Consider the following 23,316-nt stretch of genomic DNA (forward strand, 5'->3'; position numbering starts at 1 on the left):
AATTTGTTTATGAATAATTTGTCAGTATATAGTCAGTAATAATAAAACAATGGTACATATATCGGTAATAGCATAGCTGTGAATTTTCCAGTGGTGAATTGAATGGTAAATATGATAAATGCTGTGTGCAGCAAAAGAAAAAAAGAAGCAAACATTGTTTTTCACGTTAAAGTGTCAAATGAGCAATGCTATTTATAATGCTGTCAATGAGAAAATTGCATAGTAGTCCACTACGTGGTTTGAAAGAGCATGTAAAGGGGCCACAAATGTGAATTTCGCTCAAGGGCTGCAAAGACAGTTTTTTGCGATTTCCCAATATTTCCCGTTTGGCACTTACAGCGTTCACCAATTTACCCAATTGTTGGCAACAAATTTTTCCCACATGAATAATAATATGCACAAAACACACAGCAAACACATTTTTACCCCATGCATTTTAATGAATAATCAAAAATAAAACATGCAATGTCAAATAAGATATCACAATAAAAAATGAAAGAACAATGATTTCAAAAAATGCTTCGCTCTCACTAGTTTTACGTGAACACTAATAATAATTAATAAAAAATGGACAACTTAGATGTCTTGGAAATGTTCGAGTGGAAAACAAGAGCATAATACTCTTTTATGCTGTCGAGAAAGATCAACGTTCTATAGAAGTGACCAGTTCGAACCACTGGCGCAGAGCTTCTCCCAGCACATTTGGCAAAGATTCTATGTTTCTCAAAATCACATAAAATGGAAAAGGAAAATCTTCTATGTAAGATCTGAACTGCAGCTCCTAGAAATAAAAAAGACAAATATTTCTATCATAAAAATAAAGCATCGAACATTTCTCCGATGGTTACTCAGATTCAAAAACCATCGCCTACAAGCAGAGATTTTGAATTTGAGAATGGCTTTTTATATATCTTTTAAATGCTACAATATTATGCTGATTTCATGAAAGACTCTACTACCAAAACGAAAAAATAATGCTGTTATTGCAACTTAATTCAGTGGTAACCTAAGTTATGAGTGTCTTGATTTGAGAATAATTATAGAAATTATGAGCATTAAAAATTATAAAAATTTATTCATTAAAAAATGCTGCAACAATAGTTGCAAACTCTGGAGAATGAGAATTAGGGAGGATTCCATGAGGATCCAGTCCATAAAAAAATAAAAATGAAAGGAATTTTTGAAAAATAATGGAGGGATTTTTCATCAATGAAAGTGAAATCGTACAGATTTCTCTCTTTCCAAAAACGTGCCATCATACAAGCCACCGCCATAGCTAACGAGTAAATTAAATGACCTGCAATTACTACCTTCAAATCAAATCACGCTAACAAAATTCACCATTGAGCCTGAAACAGGACACATGGTCAAAGCAGATGCAATTAATCTCATTAATTTTGAATGTCGAAAGGTAGAATTGACGCTGGCTACTCTGCTAATTTTGTCTTTCTCCTCCAAAGTCTGGGCTTGACAAATCTCAGGTGCAAGGCCATCATGGCGATTAGTCGCCATGTTTACGTTGTAGTACCTAAGTTTACGTTGGTACCTAAAAGTTTCTATGCGTGGCTACTGAATTGGTTTCTGATGGCAAACACAAAATTTTTAGACTTACATTTTCAAAAAAAATTACTTTAGACCAATTTCCCTGTAGGAAAAACTTTTTCTTTTAGCTCCTAGAAGATCTGACTGGCACCTAAATTTTTTCTCAATTTGTCAAGCTGATGATGAAAAAACAACCAATTTTTTGGACACAATGGCAATTTACATGCACTTGCGACATCATTTCAGGGATTGAAGACAATTTTTTTACCCTGAAAGTAAGGATTTTTCACAATCATGGCTGAAATTTGGAAAGTATATAAGCACTTTGCGGGAGTCCAGGAGACAGTATCGGGAGACTAGGCAGCATGTTACAAGCACATAGGCTTGAAACCTATGAGAAAAAGATCACACCACATAAGAAATCCCAAGTTCTTTGAAAAGTCAAAGCTGATTTTGGTACTTCATGGCGCTTTCTCTGTCAGACCAGACAGGACCAGGCGAGCTCTGTCCCTTCTGGGATGTAAGCCCTTTACTCATGTGGACTGAATCGTGCTGGGGATGGTGTTTTCTCTAGAGCCATTTCACCAGGCAGGCTGAATAACAAACTAAAGTAGCCACCCAGCTTTAATTTCACTGTTAAATGTATTAGTTACCCGGAATTTCTCCATACCATAGCCAAATTATAAAGTAAAATTATATAACTATAAATATGAATATCATACATCATATTTGTCTTTTTTTTCATAGAATTCATTTTAATCCATTGATTGATTTGCAGTAGCACTCCATTTCTCCGCCATTGCAGATTTTAGTAATACTTGGCAACTTTATACACTTCTGGCATCATATTTAATGACAATTGCAGATTTACCCGTACTTTAAATCCAAATTTTTCATATTTTTCCCCCCAAGAAAACGTGGTAAGCTTGAAATTGCAAGGACTCTCTGAAAGGGATTTCTCATTCCAACGAAGTGCATTTGAGGATTTTTAGACTTCTCTAGAAAGAGGCGAAAAATTAGAAGAATGTGGTTTCCTACTGGAAGATTTTAATAATTCTAATAAGCCTAATCAAAAGGCTTCCAGGTAAACCAGAAGCATTAGCACTAATATGTGCAGACACAAAAACACAGTTTATGTAAGTAATTCATGTTGAAAACATTTTTTGTCCAGAAGGAAAAGAATAATTCTGAAAATTTGAAAAATGCAAACTAAAAAAAGGAATTGCAAAAATGAATGCAGAGTCATAAAATAACACTAAAAATGAGGATGCCTGGTAACTCTACACATTGCATGTGTTTACCTCATCTACTTTTCATGAGGCACTTCTGCACTTGAGGCCCCCACATTGTGACTGGGTAGGCCCATGTGTTAAGATGGCACTGTCCTACCCTTAGCAGCAATATAACCCACTTTGGGAAGCATCATCAAACCTCTCTTTTGAAAAAAATGAAAAATTCCTGACATTTGCTGTCTACTAAATTCCTTACTAAATATATGCATTTGTTATACTAAATCTATGCATTTTCACCTGTCTCAAAGTAATTTTCGAAAAAGGCCAAGATTTAGAAATTTCTTTCATATACAAATCTGCCTTTTTTTCCGGAGGTGAAAGAAACTGATAAGAAAGAATATCTGTGGTATCAAACAATCCATTGAGATGTATCTTGTCAATCACAGGCAGATTTTATGATTGACTAGGGGGTGGTGGATGCCACGTGGATGGCTTGTATCAGTGATGAAGGATCAGATCTCATGGTTCACTTGAATTTAAACGATTCCCAGAACAATGCTGAAGATGAAATTTGTGGTTTTTTTAGGGTTTTTTCCCCCGTCTTAAAAAAATTCCAATGACATAGTGATGCTAACCCTGAAAACCGTTTTTTATTTCGGTTATTTTTCCAGTTTTTATTCATTTTTAAAGTCTCTACGAACTTTTTGCCTACCCTGTATATATTTTAATATTATAAATATTTAAAAATATAACAGTAATTAAAATAATTTAATAAAAATTTAAATCACTTTCTAAAGCGGCATAAATAATTTTATTTTATAAAAACACATTTTTTTTCGTATCTGAAATAAATTGATATAAATCATGATTTAAATCAACACAACCCTGATATTGAACATATTTAACTTTGGGAACATATTTATGATTGAACATATTTAACTTAACCCTAATAATTTCATTAGTATGTTGCAAAATATAGTACAGTATTTTTAGTTTTTGTTTATCAATCAAAATTTTCATTATTTTTGTGGTGTTTTTACTTTCTTATGCAAAACTCTAATTCCTCGAAAACTCTCTACCTAGAAATTTTTTCAGTCCCATCAGTTTTAAGTTAGAGGTTTCAATGTATTTTTATAAATTATCAAAAATATAATACATTAAGAGGGAGAGAAAATATTCTAAAAACTACTCACTTCATCAGGATTACTCAAAACTCTTTGGATCGAGAAAATTGAATCCTGCAGGAAAAAAAAATTTTTGGATTATCTTCCCATTCAAACTATTATGACTGTATATGTGTTTTGGTCCATATTCTTGCAAAGTGACTGTGACCATAACATAGCGTCACCTTATATAATGAAAACCTCGCATACATCAGACATTCCTAATTTTACAGGGAGAGCAAACCAACAGATTTCGCAGACAGATAACCAATGCAGATTTTTTTGACAACTGTAACAGGCGAGATATGATGTTCTTAATCCATTGACGCCAGTTGGCAAGCAGGAAAATTTTCCATTCCAAATTTTTTTTTATTGCCAATAAATAATGGGAGTGGTTCCACTCATTGTTTTTTTTTTCTTTCTAAAAATCTGTCTTTAAAAGTTGTTTTTAATGGGTTAATCAAAACCTGTTAAAAAGTCATTTTTGAAAAAAATTGATGTATAAGGTTTTTCATTATTAGGTGGCAATGTGAATTTTTTTTCATATGAAATTTATCTACAGTAAACTGCTTCCATACTCTAGACCAGCGGTCTTTGGAGAGACTTTGTAGGTGGTGAGCAAACTGATTTCTACTAGCCCAGTGAGTTTTCAATTACACGCGACCAATGAAGTCCCTCACTAGATGAGGCAGCATCTACTTTTTTCCCCTTCCTTTATTTTTCATTGTCACCTTTTTCTTTTGTTGTGAGCTAAAGGGAAGAAAGGTGGTAACACCTATATTGTCCACACAGCAGAATACGCTAAAACCTGTCAATCTTGGGAATAATTTCAAGAAAAGAAACTTTTTCTGTGTAGAAAATACTATGAGAATTTTTGTTATAGCACATTTTCAGCAAGACGAGGGCTCAATGCAAAACATTATGCTTTGAGGCATATTGCAACCGTGAGACAGCAAAAACACTGGTAAATAGCAAGAAAAGTTTCATACCATTAAACTTCACTCACAATAGCAGAGCAAGTGGTGAGTTCACTAGACCATGCTATTATCCAACAGAGTAACTTCAGTAGCAATGAGTAGCTCTAGTAAAGTTACCCAATGTAAACTTAGCAGTTATCCTATTTACATTGTTATATGTTAAAATATTATTTTATAAAGGGCCAGTGCTTATATTTTATTGACACATGAGGGTCCATGAAACATAAAAGATTAAAAACTTCTGCTCTTGACACATAAAGAGCTATTCACAAAATTGATCAACTACCAATGGAGATAACAAAATTGATTTTAAAAAACAATAGCTTGGAAAGTAAATTAAGTTCACATTAAAACTCAACAATTCGTGGCTTCTTTTGCATCTAATGAATTGATACAATTGAATTCAGTGAAACCTTGCTACAAAGATATCCAATTTTTAATGCTATATCCTTATGCAATGACATTTTTTCAAATCTTATTAGGAAATGCTTATAGCCCAATGTTAAACTTTTCTCAATACAAAGATAACCCTTTACTACAATAAAGCCTTCTACAAGAATATTTCTAAAAGAAATTTTGAAACTGCTACAAAAAGATGCATATCTTCTATACTATATATACTTCGCTCAAAATCGTTTTGAAACTAATTTAAACCTTGTCACTTTTTTTTTTTGTTCTGAGGGCATTTATGTGGCATGCACTGAAAGTTTTACTGAAGTTGTTTGTGTTGCTACTCTCTAACTACTATCTAGTAATCTACGCAAAGCAGTCTCATTTTTTTAGTGATAAATTAAGAAAAACAAAAGCTAAAAGATGAAGAGTTTAAAACAAAACACTTGTGAGTACAGTCAAACTAGGCTACATCATACCTCTGGATATAACAAACAATTTTTTTTGCCCTGTTCTATAGGGAAGTTCTTTTACTTGGGAATGCAAACTAAAGTTTTGACCTTTTGATGAACGTTATAACAGGGTTTGACTGTATTTGAAGGATAATCAGATAACCTCATATTGAATACACTTCAGTGAGTATGCAGATTTAAATATATACAAATCTGTAATACGATACCTTATTCAGAGGGCTATCTAATATGATGAACACGATGAAGACATTCTGTCCTCTAGCTGCACGTATAGCACTTTTAAGAGACTCCTCCCCTTCATTATAGATGCCTCTACCATCAGATATTATCACCAGCAACTGTGAGATTTCCCTCGACATCAGCTTAGATTGAGTTTTCTTAGACTGCACCATCATTGCAGTTGCCTCTTTAAGTAGCTTATGTATGGCTGTCTTGGTCTGGGAGAAGCTGAACGATCCCAATAATTTTAGAGCTGCACTGCTACTGAATGTATCATCGAAACTGTGTAAAAGCTCGACTTTCTCTCCAAAGCTCATCACAGCCAACTCCCCGGCCTCTATTAGAGAGAGAGAATTTCCCAAAAGCAGCAGCGATTCGAAAGCGAGTTCTTTGCTATGGTTATCTCCCATACTGGAAGAATCATCGACTGCCAACAAGATTTGATATTGCCGTTTACTTGGTTTGGTTCTTCTGAGCCATATTTTGTCCTTGCGGAACTGACTAGCAATATAAGGGATAATCTGAAAAAAAAAAAAATCAATACACACATATTAATATTATTATCAATCAAAAATGGTTGTTTGATCATTTGATCATTTTTGTCGCACCACGGTCATTTTCTGCACACGAGGGCTAATTAGACCGGGACCTACAATTTATTGCCAATTCCGAACGGCAGGCTTGTTTTTCATACTCATCGAGAGGTTGGTGCGCTAACTCCTCTATGGGGGACTCCCTGCGATAGCAATTTTTGCTGCGGTCAAATAGCCGTTTTTTGTTGTACCTCTGTGTCAGGAAAGTTTTCTGACAGGGACGAACTGGGAATCGAACTCGCAACACCTCTAAACATCCTTTGGTACTTTAGGCGAGCATCTTATCGACCGGGCTACCACGCCCAAAAATGGTTGTTGAATCAAATTTCCTTGCAACATAATTCTGAAACACAATTCAGCCAACATTTCCTTATACAGTGAAACCTCTCAGCAATGGCCACTAATGGGGCCAAAGCAAATCTGGCCATTATTTGGAGGTTACAGTTGTTAAGAGTTTCAGTATTTCTAAAAATGTTATTAATTTTTTGGTTGCTTGTAAAATTATAACACCCATGCTATAATAACATAGAAAAAGCTGTTTTTGTAGCGCAAGACACATTTAAAAAAAAAAATAATGAAATGATATTAAAAATTTAAAATCGTAGGACCCATCAATGGCTAGCAATTGCACATTGAATGTTCAAATTAGTAATTGGTAACCCCCTGGCAATGATGCATTCTTGTATATGTCGATGTATAAGGAGTCAAAGATTCATCAATTGTTCCTCTAGATCTGCGACATTTTGGGGTGACCGAATCTGGCGGACTATCATGTCCCATGCATGTTTGATTGAGGAAAAGTCTGGTGACTTTGATGGCCAAAAAGTATCAACAGCACGGAGGCAGTCCAGAGATATGTGAGCTATGTGGGGCCTGGGATTATCTTGTTTGAAAATGGCTTCAGGATGACATGCCATGAAAGGTAATGCAATTGGCCACAGGTTGTCATCAACATATCATTGAACTGTTAAAGTTGTATACAGTATGAATAGAGGTCCCCAAAGCAGAATGTGCCAAAATGTACGACGTACGTCGCAGAACAACTAGTGCTGTTGCAGAACAATCTGGAAGAATTTTAAGAATAGTGTAGGAAAACGCTATTATGTATATGCAAATTTTTACCGCAGAACATTTTCAGTCAGCTGAGGACTCGTTGCAGAACATCGCAAAACATTCTGCTTTGGGGCTAGAGGTGACCTGCTGTAGTAATAGATAGCACCCTTTATTCTGCTGATGAGTTCCTTGCAGCAAACATTGCTGACAGCACCTGTGCACAGCCATGTCATACAGTGCAGGTGGCAGCCTATTGATTGGTATAACCAGCCATTTTACACATCCTGACAACACGACCACATTCAAAGTCGTCCAATTGGCTATAAGGTGTTCGACAAAGCTGTAATGGCATTATTGGTAGTGTCTCCTGAGAAGTGCAACGCCAACAATGATAAGAGATAAACCCAAGGTGATTGTTACCTGTTTTATACAATGCTAGTTTCACAGTAGAAATGTGCGCTATGACCAAAGTTAGCACTCATTGGCCTCAAAAATTTAATCATTTGAGATCAACGGATTAATTTTTAGGGTGCTTCGTGTTTTTTTTTTTGTAAAAGAGTATTTTGTATTGAAGCTGCATGAATTTTTCATGAAGAAAACACTGAAAATATATGATAAATAAAATGAAAATTAGCTTAGAGATTACTTTGAGCCTTTTCTAACAACACTAGGTAACAGCAACACATACAAGCTGATCCATACTTTTGGCCCATGTTTATTTTTTGAAACCTCTTATTTTTCAAAGAAATGTTTCAGATTTTTTTTTGGATCACAGCCAAAAAAATAACCTCCTTATTCTGTATTAGTACTTTTACATTGAAAGATTGAATTCGTGACTCGATTTTAGGCAAAGTGCCCAAATCGGGCTCACTGACTCAGAAGAGCCCAGATTCCTGGGAAGTAAAATCTCATATTTCACAAGAGGAAGTGCAACTGTGTTTTTTTTTAATGTTTCCCCCTTTTCCAATGGTGTTATCAACTAAGGAACTGCTGGGAGTTTTTCTGCAGAAAGTTTCAATTGCTTTGAGTCTCTTATATTTTTTAATATAATAGTTTAATTTTTTCCTAATTTTTAATTATTTTGTTAATGGCTCTGAGAGATCTGACCATTTCTGAAGCAATAAATCTGTTATACGAATCGCCTTCGGATAATGAATCCCGAGTCTGCAGAGAGCAGTGACAGTGGAAAATCTATTGCTGACTGACGGAGACATTGATACTGCAAAACAACTTTGCCTAACTTTGCTATATTCGCTCTGCGCTATGAGGAAATCTGAAACCCCATCAGTGAAAAGACAAATTTCTTCAAGAGGCACCCAGTTATAAAGTATGTGTTTCAGAGGGAAAATATACAGCAACGTGGAACACGTACCGGTGAAGGGTATGCAAAGAAGATGTGTCTACTGTAGCAGGAAACAGAAGCCTGTCACAATTCATGTGTAAAACTCACAATGATAGGTTGTGTTTTTTCAAAGGGAGTGTTATATACTTTGAAAAGTATCACAAACAAACAAAAAAAGAGGAAAATGTAAGTATATAAATATGTCAAATCTAACTAATGTATATATCTCATAGCCAAGATACATCTTTTTTACATTTATTCATAAATAATCAATAGAGCCCGGAAGTTCAGGCAAAATGCCATAAATGCTTTTTTGCCTATTTTTTCTAACTTTAAAAAAAAAAAAAAAAATTATTTTTTGAACTTTTACTGCCATAAATACATATTTTAACACACTTTTAGCTTTATTAGTGAATTTCAGAGGCCACAATCTGCAAAACTTGGATATTGTGAGCGTTGAGAACAAAAGAATTACTTTTTAAAATTTTATTTCACTATCAATCATCATCAGAAACCCCCTATTCTAGACTCATTTAAATACGAATGAGAGTGATCTGAGAGGTAGGAAACATGGTGTTGCCATGTATTAACTTTGCTTTGACTGGATGGTGTTACACATGAATGATTGTGTTTCAGACAAACGCAGCCCATGTTAGAAAAGAAGAGAAAAAAATTAGAAATTTTTGCTTCTCCACATGCTTTCCATAACATGTCTCACTCAGACATTGGACTACTACTGCTACTAAACCAGACATGCAATTTGCTCATATTCTTCTGTGGAACTTCTAACGGATTAATAGATGTTGGAATGTGTGTGTACGTATAGTGAACCTTTCTGTGAAGTTTGTTTCTGTGTAATGCTTGTTATGCATAGTGCTGCCATCTGCAATAATTTTTTTAAAATTATGAGTCTTTTCTCAACTCATAGAAAGTGAAGTGTAATGAATGTATAACTATACCATTGTAGGCCTATTGCTCTCTGTGGTGAGACTTTTATCAGCTCGTATTTGCAACCTTGAAGTTGGGAACTGCAGAAAACCAATTTCAGCCAATCCCCACTGCAGCTACGGTGGGGTTTGAACCCGGATCCTAGCAATGCAAGTCTGTCACTATGACCACTCGACCACCACAGCTGCTCAGGCATTGGACTGCATTGTATAATATATAGCTGACAGATGACTAAAGGAGACCCAAGACGCCATAAGATAACGTCATAGCTCACACAACGTGGGTTAGGAGCAGGGCTCTAGGGCCATGTTGTTTGATCTTGTTTTTTTTTACACCGTAAATGTATTGCAAACAACTATCGCTATTTATTTTATATTCATATCTGATAACCGATTAAATTGACCAGAGCCACTCCTGGGAGTGTGCCCCTGGATGCAGTCACACAGGACCCCACGCTTGACGTAATCCTGCATGTATGGTACTATTAAATGTTACTTTTTTACAAAAATAGAACAAAGTTCCTATGTTTCAATTATAGAAATGATAATGATTGTTCCAAATAATACAACAATTAAATAAGAATTATTTGCAACTCGAAGCACGACAGATCCTTTTCTGTAAAGGCTCTGCGTGTGCTAATGGTGGCCCTGGAATTGACCTAATTCTGAGGGTCTACTAGCATTTTATTTTGGGCTTGAAATCAATTTAACTTCAATAATAATATAGTTAATTTAAACTTTAAAACAATAGATGGATTAAGTGCAACTAATTTTTCAGCTAGTTTTGAAAACTTAATATAGTCCTCCAGATCACGAGAAGAGTTACGGGAACGCCCCTATATGGAGAGGGTCCATTTCGGTGCGGGGAAAGATAAAGATCATCCCGGGTTGCTATATATGTATAGTAGAGGCTGTCTTGGCACAAATCGGTTATCTTTGTATGCGCGTATTCTTCACGCTTGAGTGAGCTGCGCTTTGTGTTGCCGTTTGTTAAAAGATGTACTTGAAAATTGTCATAAATTTTGGAAGTAAATTTAATTTTTTAATTTAACACTAGAACCACGGAGTGGGTCAATTTGACCCAAATCAAACTTCATTTCATTATCTCGAAAACTTATTCGTAGATGTTAAACAAATTTAGTGACTTTTCATGATATGATATGAATATTAATTCACAAAAATTTTATTATCTTCCCATTTCGTGTTTCTGAGTTATAAGCACTTATACCTAGAACCGCGGTTTGGGTCATTTTGACCCAACATACTATTCTATAGGAAAAAAGGGGTGTAGAATTTTCTTGGAAGCGTTTACCCTTTCTAAAAAGTATTTCTAAATAAAGATAGTAAAGAATAAAGGTCTTTCAAGGTCAAAGCCAATCCATTGTCACAGCAGATTATTTTTTTTTCAATGGAGGAATGGCACACACGCACAAGCAGAGATAAATATTTTTTTTTCCTTTGTGAACTTGAATACTTGGAATTCTGACGGGACTCAATAAAGATTTTGGGAGTGTAAAAGTTTAACTCCAGAAAAAACGTGTAGTTGAAATTTCTGTAGCCAAACGATGTCAGAGAAAAATAATAAAATTCTGGCTTGCACCAAATACGTTTTGAATGGATTTCCAAATCCCGGAAGTATCAGCATCCAACGAATCTCTCTTTCAGAGCACATAGTGATGCAACTGATCAAGCCATTTGAGTTGAGAGCAAGTGCAGAAATGCCTCAACCGACACTTGTTTTCACTACACTGAAGCTGCCTGAAATGCTAAAAGCCAAAAAATATGAGCTTAGTAGAGACAGTGAGACGAAATTGAAGAGCAATGTTATCTGACGCAATAAAGATAGTCAAACAACAGTTGTATGGAACAATGCCACAATGACAATTTATCGAGGAAAGAACGATATAAGCTTTTCATTATTCAGCACGCTTTATCTGCGAGTCGATATTGGTAGTAGTAGCTCCAAAAAGCTTCCACACATACAGAAACTATTTCACACTACAATTCAAAAGTGCAACGATTGCTGTTGTAGCGATCAAATGCCCAGAAAATATTCGGGGAAGATGGCATTATAGACGTTTACTACAACATCCTGGATCTCACTATAAAAAATTCCTGTATTTTGTAGAGCAGTACAGAACTATTTTTCGAAAGCAGTTCGTTTAAAATCTTATTGAAGAGCTGTGTTCATCATACGCGCATTGACCTTGCACAAAAGGAAACGTTTGTGGACTCTTGATCATGTAACTGTTCGTGAGAGATCAAAATAATAATAATAAGAGTGATAAATAAAAATAAACGAGTCTGATGTCAGGTAACATAAAAATGTGCAAACAAAACTTAATTTTTGCATGGGTTGTGCAACTTCAACATGTGATGAATGTGCAAGAATAATGAAAAAAAAATTGCTCAATCATAAATTGCACTTACCAGTAAGAAATCTATACTTATTTGACAGTATCATATTATAGACTTTCTCATAGTTAATTTGACGTGCTTATTTTACATCTTTGTCATATTATGGGATAAGTGAAAAATGTTTTTGGACTGAATAGAGTAAATAATGTATACTAAATCTTATTTTCACTGAATTACATAATTTTTTAGCTAATTTCGAAGCTCATTTTATATCAGGGTTCATACCCATTTTCGTAAAAAAATTTTCCTGACTTTTCCAGGTTTTCCAGTCAAATTTTAAAAAAATTCCAGGTTTTTTTTTAAAATCAAAAAATTGATATAAATTAATAAAAATTTAGAAAAAATTAATTATATTATAAAATTATTTATATTGATTATAAAATTAATAATTTTAATTACAATATCATAATGACATCATTATCGCAGATTTTTTTACACACATTCATGCTTTTCAAATACACCTGATGGAGAAGAAAAATGGAGCACAATTAAGGAATGAAAGATTTCCCTTTTAGGCAATTTCAATGCCCACAAGATTTACAGTTGTTTCCTTTGTGACATAATCAGTCAAAGATGTAGTTGGTTTCACTGCATCAAAATTCTTTACAGTTGGCTTGCACTCGCGTAAGCGCTAGAACCGAGAAGCTACGCAATCGGGGGTTGTTCACTGAACTCTGATTTCACGTGCTTGGCATAGTTCTGGATGACTTATCTGCCCATGTTGCGAGTTTTACCGCAAAGCTGCCACCATACGGGTCATTATTGACTGCTTCGATCCAATCAGCCTACTGACGATCCGCTCAGACAAGTTTTCTTACAACGTATTGTTTTCAAATAAAAATACCCATGTGGAAAATCAAAACATACCCGTGCGTCATCTGTCGTTCCTAACTGAAGTCAACTTACGAAATTATCGCAACTGCGCTTTGTACCCATGGCTTTCTACAATGCGTAGTTATGATGTTTCTGGGGAAGCACTAGGAAAAAGTTACGATAAAGTCGTAGCAATACGCTTTTCCAAGTGGACTTACGAAATCCTCCTTCCTCCTTGGCAGTATCTAACGTTTTTTTTTGCGATATATTGCAATATTTTACGGATTATCAATATTTACGATGTTATCGGAATTCCCTTTTTCATCCCTATGGATTTTTTCCCCTCATTATTATTTTTGATCAATCTTTTTTCCAGATCAGACGGCAATCGTGATGATTTTCCAGGTCGTTGTCTGAAATTTCCAGGTTTTAAAGCAAAAATGGGCCATTTCCCCTGATTTCCCTGACTTTTTTTAGTAAAATTTTCTTCCCCTGACTTTTCCAGGTTTTCCCTGACCCGTACGAACCCTGTATATTCATAAGCAAATATAATTTTCCATTATAAATATGCAATTGAACAACATTGAATAAGAGTCGGGGTAAAAACCCCAGGAATCGAAAATAAATTCCTGTTTTCGCTATGAAACACTGTTTTTGCACAGTGTGGGTCAATGTGACCCAGTCCACGGTTCTAGGTATACCGAAAGTGCCGCGGTTCTAGTGTTAACATATTTGAATTTTTATTGCCATATCATCGTCTTTTTTTTCCTTTTTTACTTTCTCCAGAAGCTACTCATATGGGCTTTTCAAATAGGTGACAAATGGAGTAGTGACAAATAGGACTAGGGCTGACTGGGATCCGGCCCTGGATGATTCTAATCATTTTTTATAACTATAAATTATCTTTAGAATGACCCGTCGAAGATTCCAACCTGAGAGCCCGGCTGCAAGATGGGGGGGGGGGGGGGGGTCATGCTTAAGGGCATCGGAAGCATGGTCCTCTCATGCTGCAGCACGGATCCTAGGCTGGGATCTCTCACCGGCCATCCATAGTGAATTGACAGTGTGGAAAAAAAAAAGAAAATTATAACAATTCTCCTAGATTGGATTTTGTCAGCCCCATCCTTCTGGGGGCCATGGTCGAAAATGTTTTACACGTGTAGTGTTGGGCTTCAGCTTGATGCATGGAACTTATTATTGAAAAAAAGGATGGAGTTTTCGATCCCTTCTGCGGAATAAAAAAAATACATTTTTATATTAAAATAAAGTGCTGTAAGTGCTCGAGCAGCCGGGCCATTTTAAGAGCATCACGGGCCAAGAGATTTTTCTGAGGCCCTACGACGTAAATTCTGGAAAATTTCAACCAGATCATATTTTTATGAATCTAATGCGACAATGCCTTAAGACGACATTGTCGAACAGCCGGTGTTTATGTAACAAAAACACTGCGATGACCATGTTATCGAGAGCACTGCCGTGGTGCTCTTAGTGAAATTTCTAGGAGGCCAAAATAGTGCTAAAGATGCCAAACAGGAAAGTGCCGTTGCTAATGCGCTATTCTCGATGGGAAGCTGCTTTACCTAAAAGGAAATAATAGAATTGTCCGGCGTGATGTAACGTGACATATGCGATGTTCTTCTCGTGATCGTGGAGTATACTTTATATAGTTTATAGCTATTTTTTCTTCCTTCCATAAATTATAAATACCTTTTATTAGTGCCTATTTTAGGCATTTTTAGTGCCTTTTTGCCTGCTTATTTGGACGGCTTTTATATAAAAGGAACCAAGTGCTATTTTCAAAATTTTCGAGATATACCGACACCTGAGCTATTGAAAGAGGTGGGATTTTTTATCTGAATAGAACCAAGTGACATACAGGCTGTGATGCTGTCTTTGTACACTTCAACTAACTACCAAGCTGAAGAGATAACTGAATCAAAGATAACTTTAAATAGCTTTCTTCTCAGTTTTGATTTAATGGTTCCTTTTATATAAAAGCCATCCATTTCGCCATTTTTAGTGCTGGAACTTCTAGGCTCTAATAATAAGCAGCTCATATAACCAAGAAATATTTTTTTTGTAGAGGCGTGTAGAGTAGCAGGGCACCCTGGATAATGCTAAATATATTACAGAAATCACATTATAGTATTTTTTATCATAGGCAAAAGTTTTTACTCTATTACGTGCTTCACAGCAATGCTAGCTCCCCCAACTCAGTGAGCCGTCTTCGGACACACCCACGAAATTAAAACAGTAAGTGCAATCTTTACAAAATTATACCTGCGGATTCCTCTAGGCCTGAATAGACTGCCCACAATTTTTTCCTTTTTTTAACATTCCAACTTTAAAGGGTAACATGCTTTGGAAATGGGGAAAAACAGCGGCGGAAAAACTCACTTTTCTCATGTTTAACCTTTTACCAGTTCGGTAATCCCCTTTGAGCTTGCTCATTTTGGTTGGTTCTAAAACAAGACGAAGCTGTTCACATAACTCTTGCATCAAAGGTGATATAAGAGTCATTATTTTGTCACACACTTCAGCTGTATCTGCTGACTGCAACCTCATAGTGACTAGTTGACTTTCGATTTCTTTTCTAAGCTCTTCAACCTGAGGGACAGACAGTAAAGTCCACATATCATGATGTGTATGAAAGCTTGATTCTAGATGAGCTTCTGCTCCTAAAGTTGGTATGATTTCTCCATCAGGAGTTTCCTGAGCTTCAACTTCGGAAGAATCTGGTAAGACATAATTCGAATACAAAGTGAAAAGAAAGATAAATTTTCATGAGTGGACAAAAAAGTTCACAATAGAAATTTATAATATATATACATAAGAAATAAAAAAAAAAGACACCTTCCTATAACTTTTAATAAAGAATAACATAATACAAGTACAGTAGAACTCCAATCATCCAAATCAAATAGGGCCAGACTCCATTCGTACAATTCACGAAAAAAAGGTTAGTTTTTAGTAAAAAACAAATTTTGTTTTACTATGTAATGTAATTTAATGACTATGAAAACAATTTTGTTTACATTTTCCGTACTTACGTACTGTATTACTTGTTTCCAAACAGGTTATGTTCACCAAACCATCCACATTGAAACCCCAATCTCGCACACGTAAACAGGGTTTGGAAATGACGAGACCAGTGACTCATCATCTGCTATGTACATAGCTGCCAACTTTTGAAAATGAAAATTCGGGAGATTTTCGCGCGAACCCGTATTTTATGCTAAAACCACTCCCTAATAAATACAATAGGGATTTTTCCAAATAAAATAGGGATTTTCCAAACATAAAAGTTAAAGCGTAGGGAATAAAATCCCTACTTAAAAACTAGTCAAATTAAAATAGGGATTTTACTCACATGGAAGTTAAACCCTTGGAAATAAAATTCCTACGCAAAAAACAAGTGAAATTGGAGGCCAAAACTTCAGTGATGTAAAAATAAATATTGTGTTCAATCAGAAACGCTGTGAACAAACATTCTGCGCGAATGACCCCAAAATCATCGGAAGATGAAGGAAAACACCGTCAATTTTTGAAGAACACTGACTTTTTGTGACACTTGCTTGATGGTTTTTTTATACATTTCACATGAGTGATTATGTCAGTCTTTCCATGACCGATGTTTATGTCCATAACACAACTTGTACAAAAAGGAAAAGTCTGCCCTCTTCTGGAACATTTGATGAAAGGAAATTCATCAGAATAAGTATCTTTAAAATTGATTAAATATGTTTTTGCTTATCAGTATTCATGCTTTGTTATATTGCACGTACGTAACTTTAACAAAAGAAATTTTGACCATATACGCGTCACTAGAATCTTCAATTATTATCCAGGACTATTGGCTGCTAAGAAATTTTCCTGCAGGATGACAAACAACTTTCTTGTTACCATCAGAGGGTTTGTAAAGCTTCATTAAAAAGGGAATTTCCCCATTTACGACGTGTGACGTCATTTCGAAAAAAAAAGGGCTTCATGCCCCACAAGAAATTCCTTAGGGATTGTTTTCATAAGTGGGGATTTTTTTTTAATGAAGTAGGGAATGTTTAGGGACAATTAGGGATTTTTGTGATTTTCGTAAAAATTCGGGAGATTTAAGAACTTTTCGGGAGGTCGAGCAATGAAGCTAAAATTCGGGAGATTCCCGAAAAATTCGGGAGACTTGGCAGCTATGTATGTATACATCGCTACACTAGTTTTACCATTTACAGATTGCACATGTATTTCTAAAGTGAAATAAGTAAAAAAACCTGTATTTTTGAGGCATCATCATGGAAGAATAGGATAAACATAGTCCTCTATTAAACATCAATAGTGAACCAAATTTAGCATCAAATCACATCCGCCAGAGAGCTAAATTATTAGTTATATATTTGTTTTTTTGTATCGCAATAATCCCAAAACACTAATTTTTGACTTGTGTCACTTTATAAATGTCTGTGCGAGATAAGAAACTTTTGTGGATTTTGTTGATTTTTTCCCCTCCCAAAGAGATTCAGATAATTGGCAATTCAGACAACTGGAGTTCTGTCAAACAAAAAAGTTATAACAATTAAAAATGTGAGTATATGCATATTTTGCTTTTCTTCACCTGGAATTTGGCGTTTCTTACTGCTTCTATGCTGACTGAAACTAGGTCTCACTTGTTGGTCAAGATAATCCACCATTTTGTCAGAGTCTTCCTCCTTTTCCGGACTACTGCTTAGAGTGATGATGTCATCTTCTACAAAACTATTCCTTTGCTGATCTTGCCTGGGACGACTGACAGAGGCTTGTTCTTCAGTGGCAACATCCACAGCTTGCTTGTCTTTCTTGCTGCCATCCTTCACATGTTCAAATTCACTGTCCTTGTCTACTTCCATGCTTTCTTCAGGCTGATTCTCTTGCATCAAGCTTTTCCCCGATATGTTATGCCTCTCTATTACAGGCTGATCTCGATCACCCAAAGTTCTTGTCTCATCAGCTTTTCTGAGGGTATCGTACGGTCGTCTTTTATAGTTTGAAAAGCTTTTACGTGCAGTGGACTTCTTGCTTGCGTGCTCAGATACTAGAAATGAGAAATACACTGATTACCATGAAAACAATAAAATATGAGAGTCAGTTTTAATACAGTGCTCATTAGACTTATACTAAAAATATCTGATTGTAAATTTTTTTAACCCAGAATACCTTCAGCAAGACATACCTCAGCTAATAAAACCATGACCTACCACTAATTTCGCACTTCAAACAATCTACAAATAGATCATTTTAAAACAATGCATTTGAAGTTATCCTTTACAGCCAAAGCGGCTCCACTGAAAAACAGTGAGTGGTGAGGTGAATGAATGAGATGTTAAGATGTCATTTTGCTTTTTGATGCAGTCGTGTTCATACTTGGAGCAATTTGGGATATTTTGTTTTAATAAGTGGGTAGCCCTGATGGTTGTTGCAAATTGCATTTAAAGCAGGTCATCACTCATGTTTGTTCGTTGTTGTGCCAACATTTTATGATAGTTTTGGTAGTGTACAATGTGTTTTGGTTGAGAAAAAGTTTGAGATGTTTTCTCAAGAATTAGTAAATTTTTTTAGTGATCTACTGAAATTTGCACCACAGTAAAGTTTAGACATGGGGTTTTAGGACAATGTCTTCCTAATACAATGCAGTTTTTTCTTTTGGAATTTTTTTTTTTTTCATAGCACCATTGTTAAGTACAGTCCGGCTTGAGGAGGAAAAAAATCAAGTAGTGTTATTTCCTAATGTTGATGAAGTTTTAGTAAATAAGATAAACAGCATTGTAAAACCTCTTAGTGTCCACCAGGATTGCTACACCTTTGTCCTCTAGCTTTTCAAACATTTCAATGTTTTGTTCTTTGTTTGTTTGTGTCAGCCAAAGTTGCTGCACTTCAAGTTAAATGAAGCTTTTTCAGTTTAGTTTTTTTTAGCTTATACTTCTTAAGTTCATTTGTTCCTTTTTTTGAATGTGTGATATCATGCACTGTGATGCATGATATCTTCTTACCAGAGAACTTACTGTGATTTTGCCATAAAAGTTGTTAAATTATTTTTCATGAATAAAATGATTTTTGATCTGTTTTTCAACCTGGTATTGTCTTTGAATTAAAAAAAAAAAAAAAAGATTTAAGCTGTCCTAAGTTAAAACTTAGGAACCTAAACATGAGACAACACACAAAATCTATACTATTCTAAGTTAGGGTACCCCCACCAAACTTGGGAAAAAGGTAATTTTTTTAAAGTACTAAATGTACATCTAAAATATTAAAATTATCAGTACAAAGAGGCTAGACACTCTTGAAGAATGTGTATATTTTTTATTTTAAATATAAATTTCAATGTTTCATTGAGGGGGGGTTGATTTTTCAGTGCCAAGTTCAAAATTGCCCCAGGTACAGACCACTTGACTGTATCTGTAACCTGTTCAATATAATTATCAGACGTAATACAATGGTTGATAATTACTAGAACTGCTGGCCTCTAATGATTCACCAAGACCTTGTTTGTGCTGTTCCTCCTGCTCATGAGAACCCCCACCTTCCCATTTTTCAGACTGATCTTTTGTTGCAATATTATCGTGAGAACTTTTTGTAGTAGGATTCTCTGCTGATTGAGCCTTGTCTTCATTAGCCTCGATGTTTTCGTCAGCTGCAGCGCCCACTAAAAATATTTTAAAACAATTAAGCATAAAATTACAGAAACAATCATGCATGGCATTGGGGAAATTAAATTTGGTTCATATTAGCTAAAAAATACACACCACAGAACAAAAAATTAAACTCACACACCAAAAATTCAAAGATTCTTAGATGTAATCAAATTACCCTCAAATACATTGATAAAAAAAATACACTGAATCAAACACCATTATCAGAAATTCTTGGAAAAGTTAGTACCTTGCCCTATGATAATCTTTAGAGCAATATTAAGGGCAAGAGCAATGCAGTCGGATTTGCTTATAACAAGAGTCTGGAAAAATCAGTGGAAATACTAGTGATATCCGAAATTCATTACATCCATACCAACTTGATAAGCAAATTCATGGGGGGGGGGGAAGGGAGAGGGAGGGAGAGAGAGAGAGAGAGAGAGATTCTTATATTTCCACAACCACAACTTAACAAGACCGTAATTACAACCACAACTTAACAAGACCGTAATTTCATTAAAACCAGTAATGAGAGAATTCATGCTTACCTGCATTTTCTTCCATATTTTCTGTATTTTCATCTTCAGGAGGCTCAACCTCTTTTGCTTCTTCATCTCTTTTCTCTGCAGTTTCTTCATCATTATCACTCGATATATCCACTTCTTCAATATCTTCTTTTTGTTCCTTTTCACAGTCTTCTTGTTCTCCCCTTTCTTCGTCCTCACTGAATTCAGAATGATCAGACTCGTTCAGTTTTCTTTCATCCAAACCTAAAATAAATTGAATCAAAGTTGTTTGTTTATAGCACAGTTGAAAAAAAAATCTTGTGTAGAGGTAAGTTTTGAATTCACCCAAGATTATCAAAAAGTTAGTACTAAGAACTTGCAGAGTATGAACACTAGAATTCCTAAGAGGCTATGTAAATTTGAAAAATAACATTTAAAGCAGTCATACAATTTATATTTGCAAGTTCTATCACTTTATGAAGTTTTCATTAATTTCTGTTCACATAAATAGTGATAACATGAATCCAAAATCTATGTTTGATAGAGAATTTCTGAAGTAAAATAATAACTAACACAGATTATATACAGCAGGATTGCACAACCTTTTCTGAACGTGGTCCTGATACGTCTCCCACTCAAAAAATTAGAAAAAGTAGGAAAATGCAGGACTAATAAGTAGGACAGGGAGGGTAACCCCCTTAGACAACATAATCGTAGCATTAATGAAAAAAAAAAACACCCTAAAAAATTATTTTTCAATTTTGAAAAAAAAATTTCATAACACTTTCAGTACCCTATAGCAGTGTTTCTCAACCGCCGGGTCCTGATATCATTTATACTTGGCCGCGAGTGATTAGGCATTTCATTTTTCCTCATTCATTTTCCGTTGATCGTGTGTTTGACTGGGCCTTCGACTAGCAAAAATGAATAAAATCGGGCAGCGGGCTTGAAAAGGTTGAGAACCGTTGATTTATAGTATAAGACTGACTCAAGCCACAGCAAAATGACAAATGACTTGGTTAAAAAACCAATTTTTAGCCAAAACAGTATAATAGCAACCACAGATAATTATTTTGTCTCTTTTCATATACTGTATATTACCATTGGCATACACAAAAGGGGAGTTCTAACCCCCCCAAGCCGAGATTAGTGTTATTTTTCAGGAAAAAACAAACCCTCCCGAGAAAATTCTGCATACGCCTAGGTATAGTACATTATTTTTTTGGAGTCTTCCAAAGCGCAGAGTTTGACAACTCTCTTCGACAATGCCCAGCAAATTTTGAAGACATACGTTTTTTAAGAATGACGCTCCTTCGAGATCATTTTCAAAAGCACAGTGCAAAATGTGTAAATTACAAGATCCAATGTAAATAAAGGCAAGGTGAACCAGATAGTTTTACTGCATTGTTCATCCTTTTTTAAAAGGATTTATTCACATTTTACTCTTCAATGCCTATGTAATCATTTTTAACAAATGAAGCACTTTCATTTCTAGCGCTCTGCTGAGAATTCCAAGTATTGTTTATGCCTCTTCATGCCTTAAAAATACAGAAGACAACTGAATGCTATTGGGTAACATCAGAATCACCAAACCTAGAATAGGCCTATGTATCCAACTCTGCTTTGTAATGCAAACTGTTGTTTCACCTATTTGCACCATAATTTTGAATGATGAACGTTATTTGCTGTCCAAGACCATTTGAAGTAATAAATACAAAATTATTTTTCCATCCAGACAGAAGTTTTTAATGACTATTATACTTGTTGAACCCTCAAACTAAGCAAACAAAAAAGTTAATAAACCAAATGGTCCACATACACCATCCCAAATAACCTTAAAAACGATAAAATTTCTGCTTTGGCAGAATCACTAATTGCAATCTTCAACATTTATAATATTTGGCAATATATCAATGATTCCCTGCTCAATTAAATTCAATTACACAAATTTTGTCGATAGGATTTGTGGAAAAAAAATTGGACAAAAGTAGGACATTTTACCAAAAAGTAGGAAAAGAGGGAACCCTGATTGTGGCTAGCACTCACAGCCCAGAAACTGATAACCTGATATTCCTATTGCGGTGTATGCAGAAACATGCAACACATCTTTATTTCAAAACAGTTTTACTAGCCAGGTGGAATCTATACAGTAATCTACATAAATTGAATATTTCATTTTGGGTTTTCAGTTGGAAACTGAAGAGAAAAGATGGTCTAGAACACACATGAATGTTTTTGTTCCTTGTAGTGATCTACTGAATACCCCAACTATTAACAGTTGTTATAATTGTGGATTTGATGTTCTCTTCTGCATTTTTTTCTTTTCACATGAAAGCATTTTAAATGGTAACTCTCATAATATGAACAAAAAAACTAACATTCAACAGATCCTTCTCTATCCTGATTAGCATCTCTCTCTTCATCATCAATCTCCATGTTTTCTGGCAAATCTAGACCATCTGGTTGCTAGAAGAAAAAAAAATATACTTCAAACACAACATACAGGTATTTACAAACTCACTTCAGAGCATTTTCTTTTATAGAAAAATAATCAATTACATTTTAAGTATTTGCAAAGCTAAAGCACTAAATGTTGAGCGTGCAAAAAAAAAAAAAGAGCAATGAAAAAGACCTTCCATCATTAAGTAATCATCATCAACCACCACCATTTTCAATCCACTGCTGGATAAGAAGGTCTGCTCTAAAATTTTCCATTTTGCTCTGTGTGATGCTTTAGCCATCCAGTTGACTCTAGCTACTTTCCTGATCTTGTCGCTCCATCTTGCATGGGGATACCGTCTCTAATGTGTAACACCACAGGCTACCAATCTAGAATACTTGTGGTCCATCTGTTGTCCTGTCTTCTTGCAATATGTCCAGCCCATTTCTATTTCAGACATTTAATTCTTTCCATGATATCATATACCTTTGTGTGATTCCTTATCTAAGTGATTCATTTTCTGTCTCTCCTTGCGATGCTTAGCATACATCTTTC

General features: G+C 35.1%; 1 protein-coding gene across 1 annotated transcript in view; it reads right to left on the reverse strand.

The window, feature by feature from the left end:
- Positions 1–415: 415 nt before the first annotated feature.
- LOC149083093 (midasin) overlaps positions 416–23,316 on the reverse strand; it is a 376,364-nt gene continuing 353,463 nt past the window's right edge. Inside the window, exons 86-93 of the mRNA XM_089236227.1 lie at positions 22,700–22,787; positions 20,364–20,585; positions 19,635–19,829; positions 17,766–18,221; positions 15,560–15,897; positions 5,984–6,517; positions 3,968–4,012; positions 416–781 (exon numbers count right to left, since the gene is read on the reverse strand). Coding sequence (XP_089092353.1) covers positions 644–781; positions 3,968–4,012; positions 5,984–6,517; positions 15,560–15,897; positions 17,766–18,221; positions 19,635–19,829; positions 20,364–20,585; positions 22,700–22,787 — 2,016 coding nt within the window. The 3' untranslated portion in view covers positions 416–643. The remainder of the gene's footprint in view (positions 782–3,967; positions 4,013–5,983; positions 6,518–15,559; positions 15,898–17,765; positions 18,222–19,634; positions 19,830–20,363; positions 20,586–22,699; positions 22,788–23,316) is intronic.

Source organism: Pholcus phalangioides, unplaced genomic scaffold (genome assembly GCF_987345545.1).
Source record: "Pholcus phalangioides strain wild (caught in Gottingen) unplaced genomic scaffold, Ppha-v1.0 ptg000009l_1, whole genome shotgun sequence".
Classification (NCBI taxonomy): domain Eukaryota; kingdom Metazoa; phylum Arthropoda; class Arachnida; order Araneae; family Pholcidae; genus Pholcus; species Pholcus phalangioides.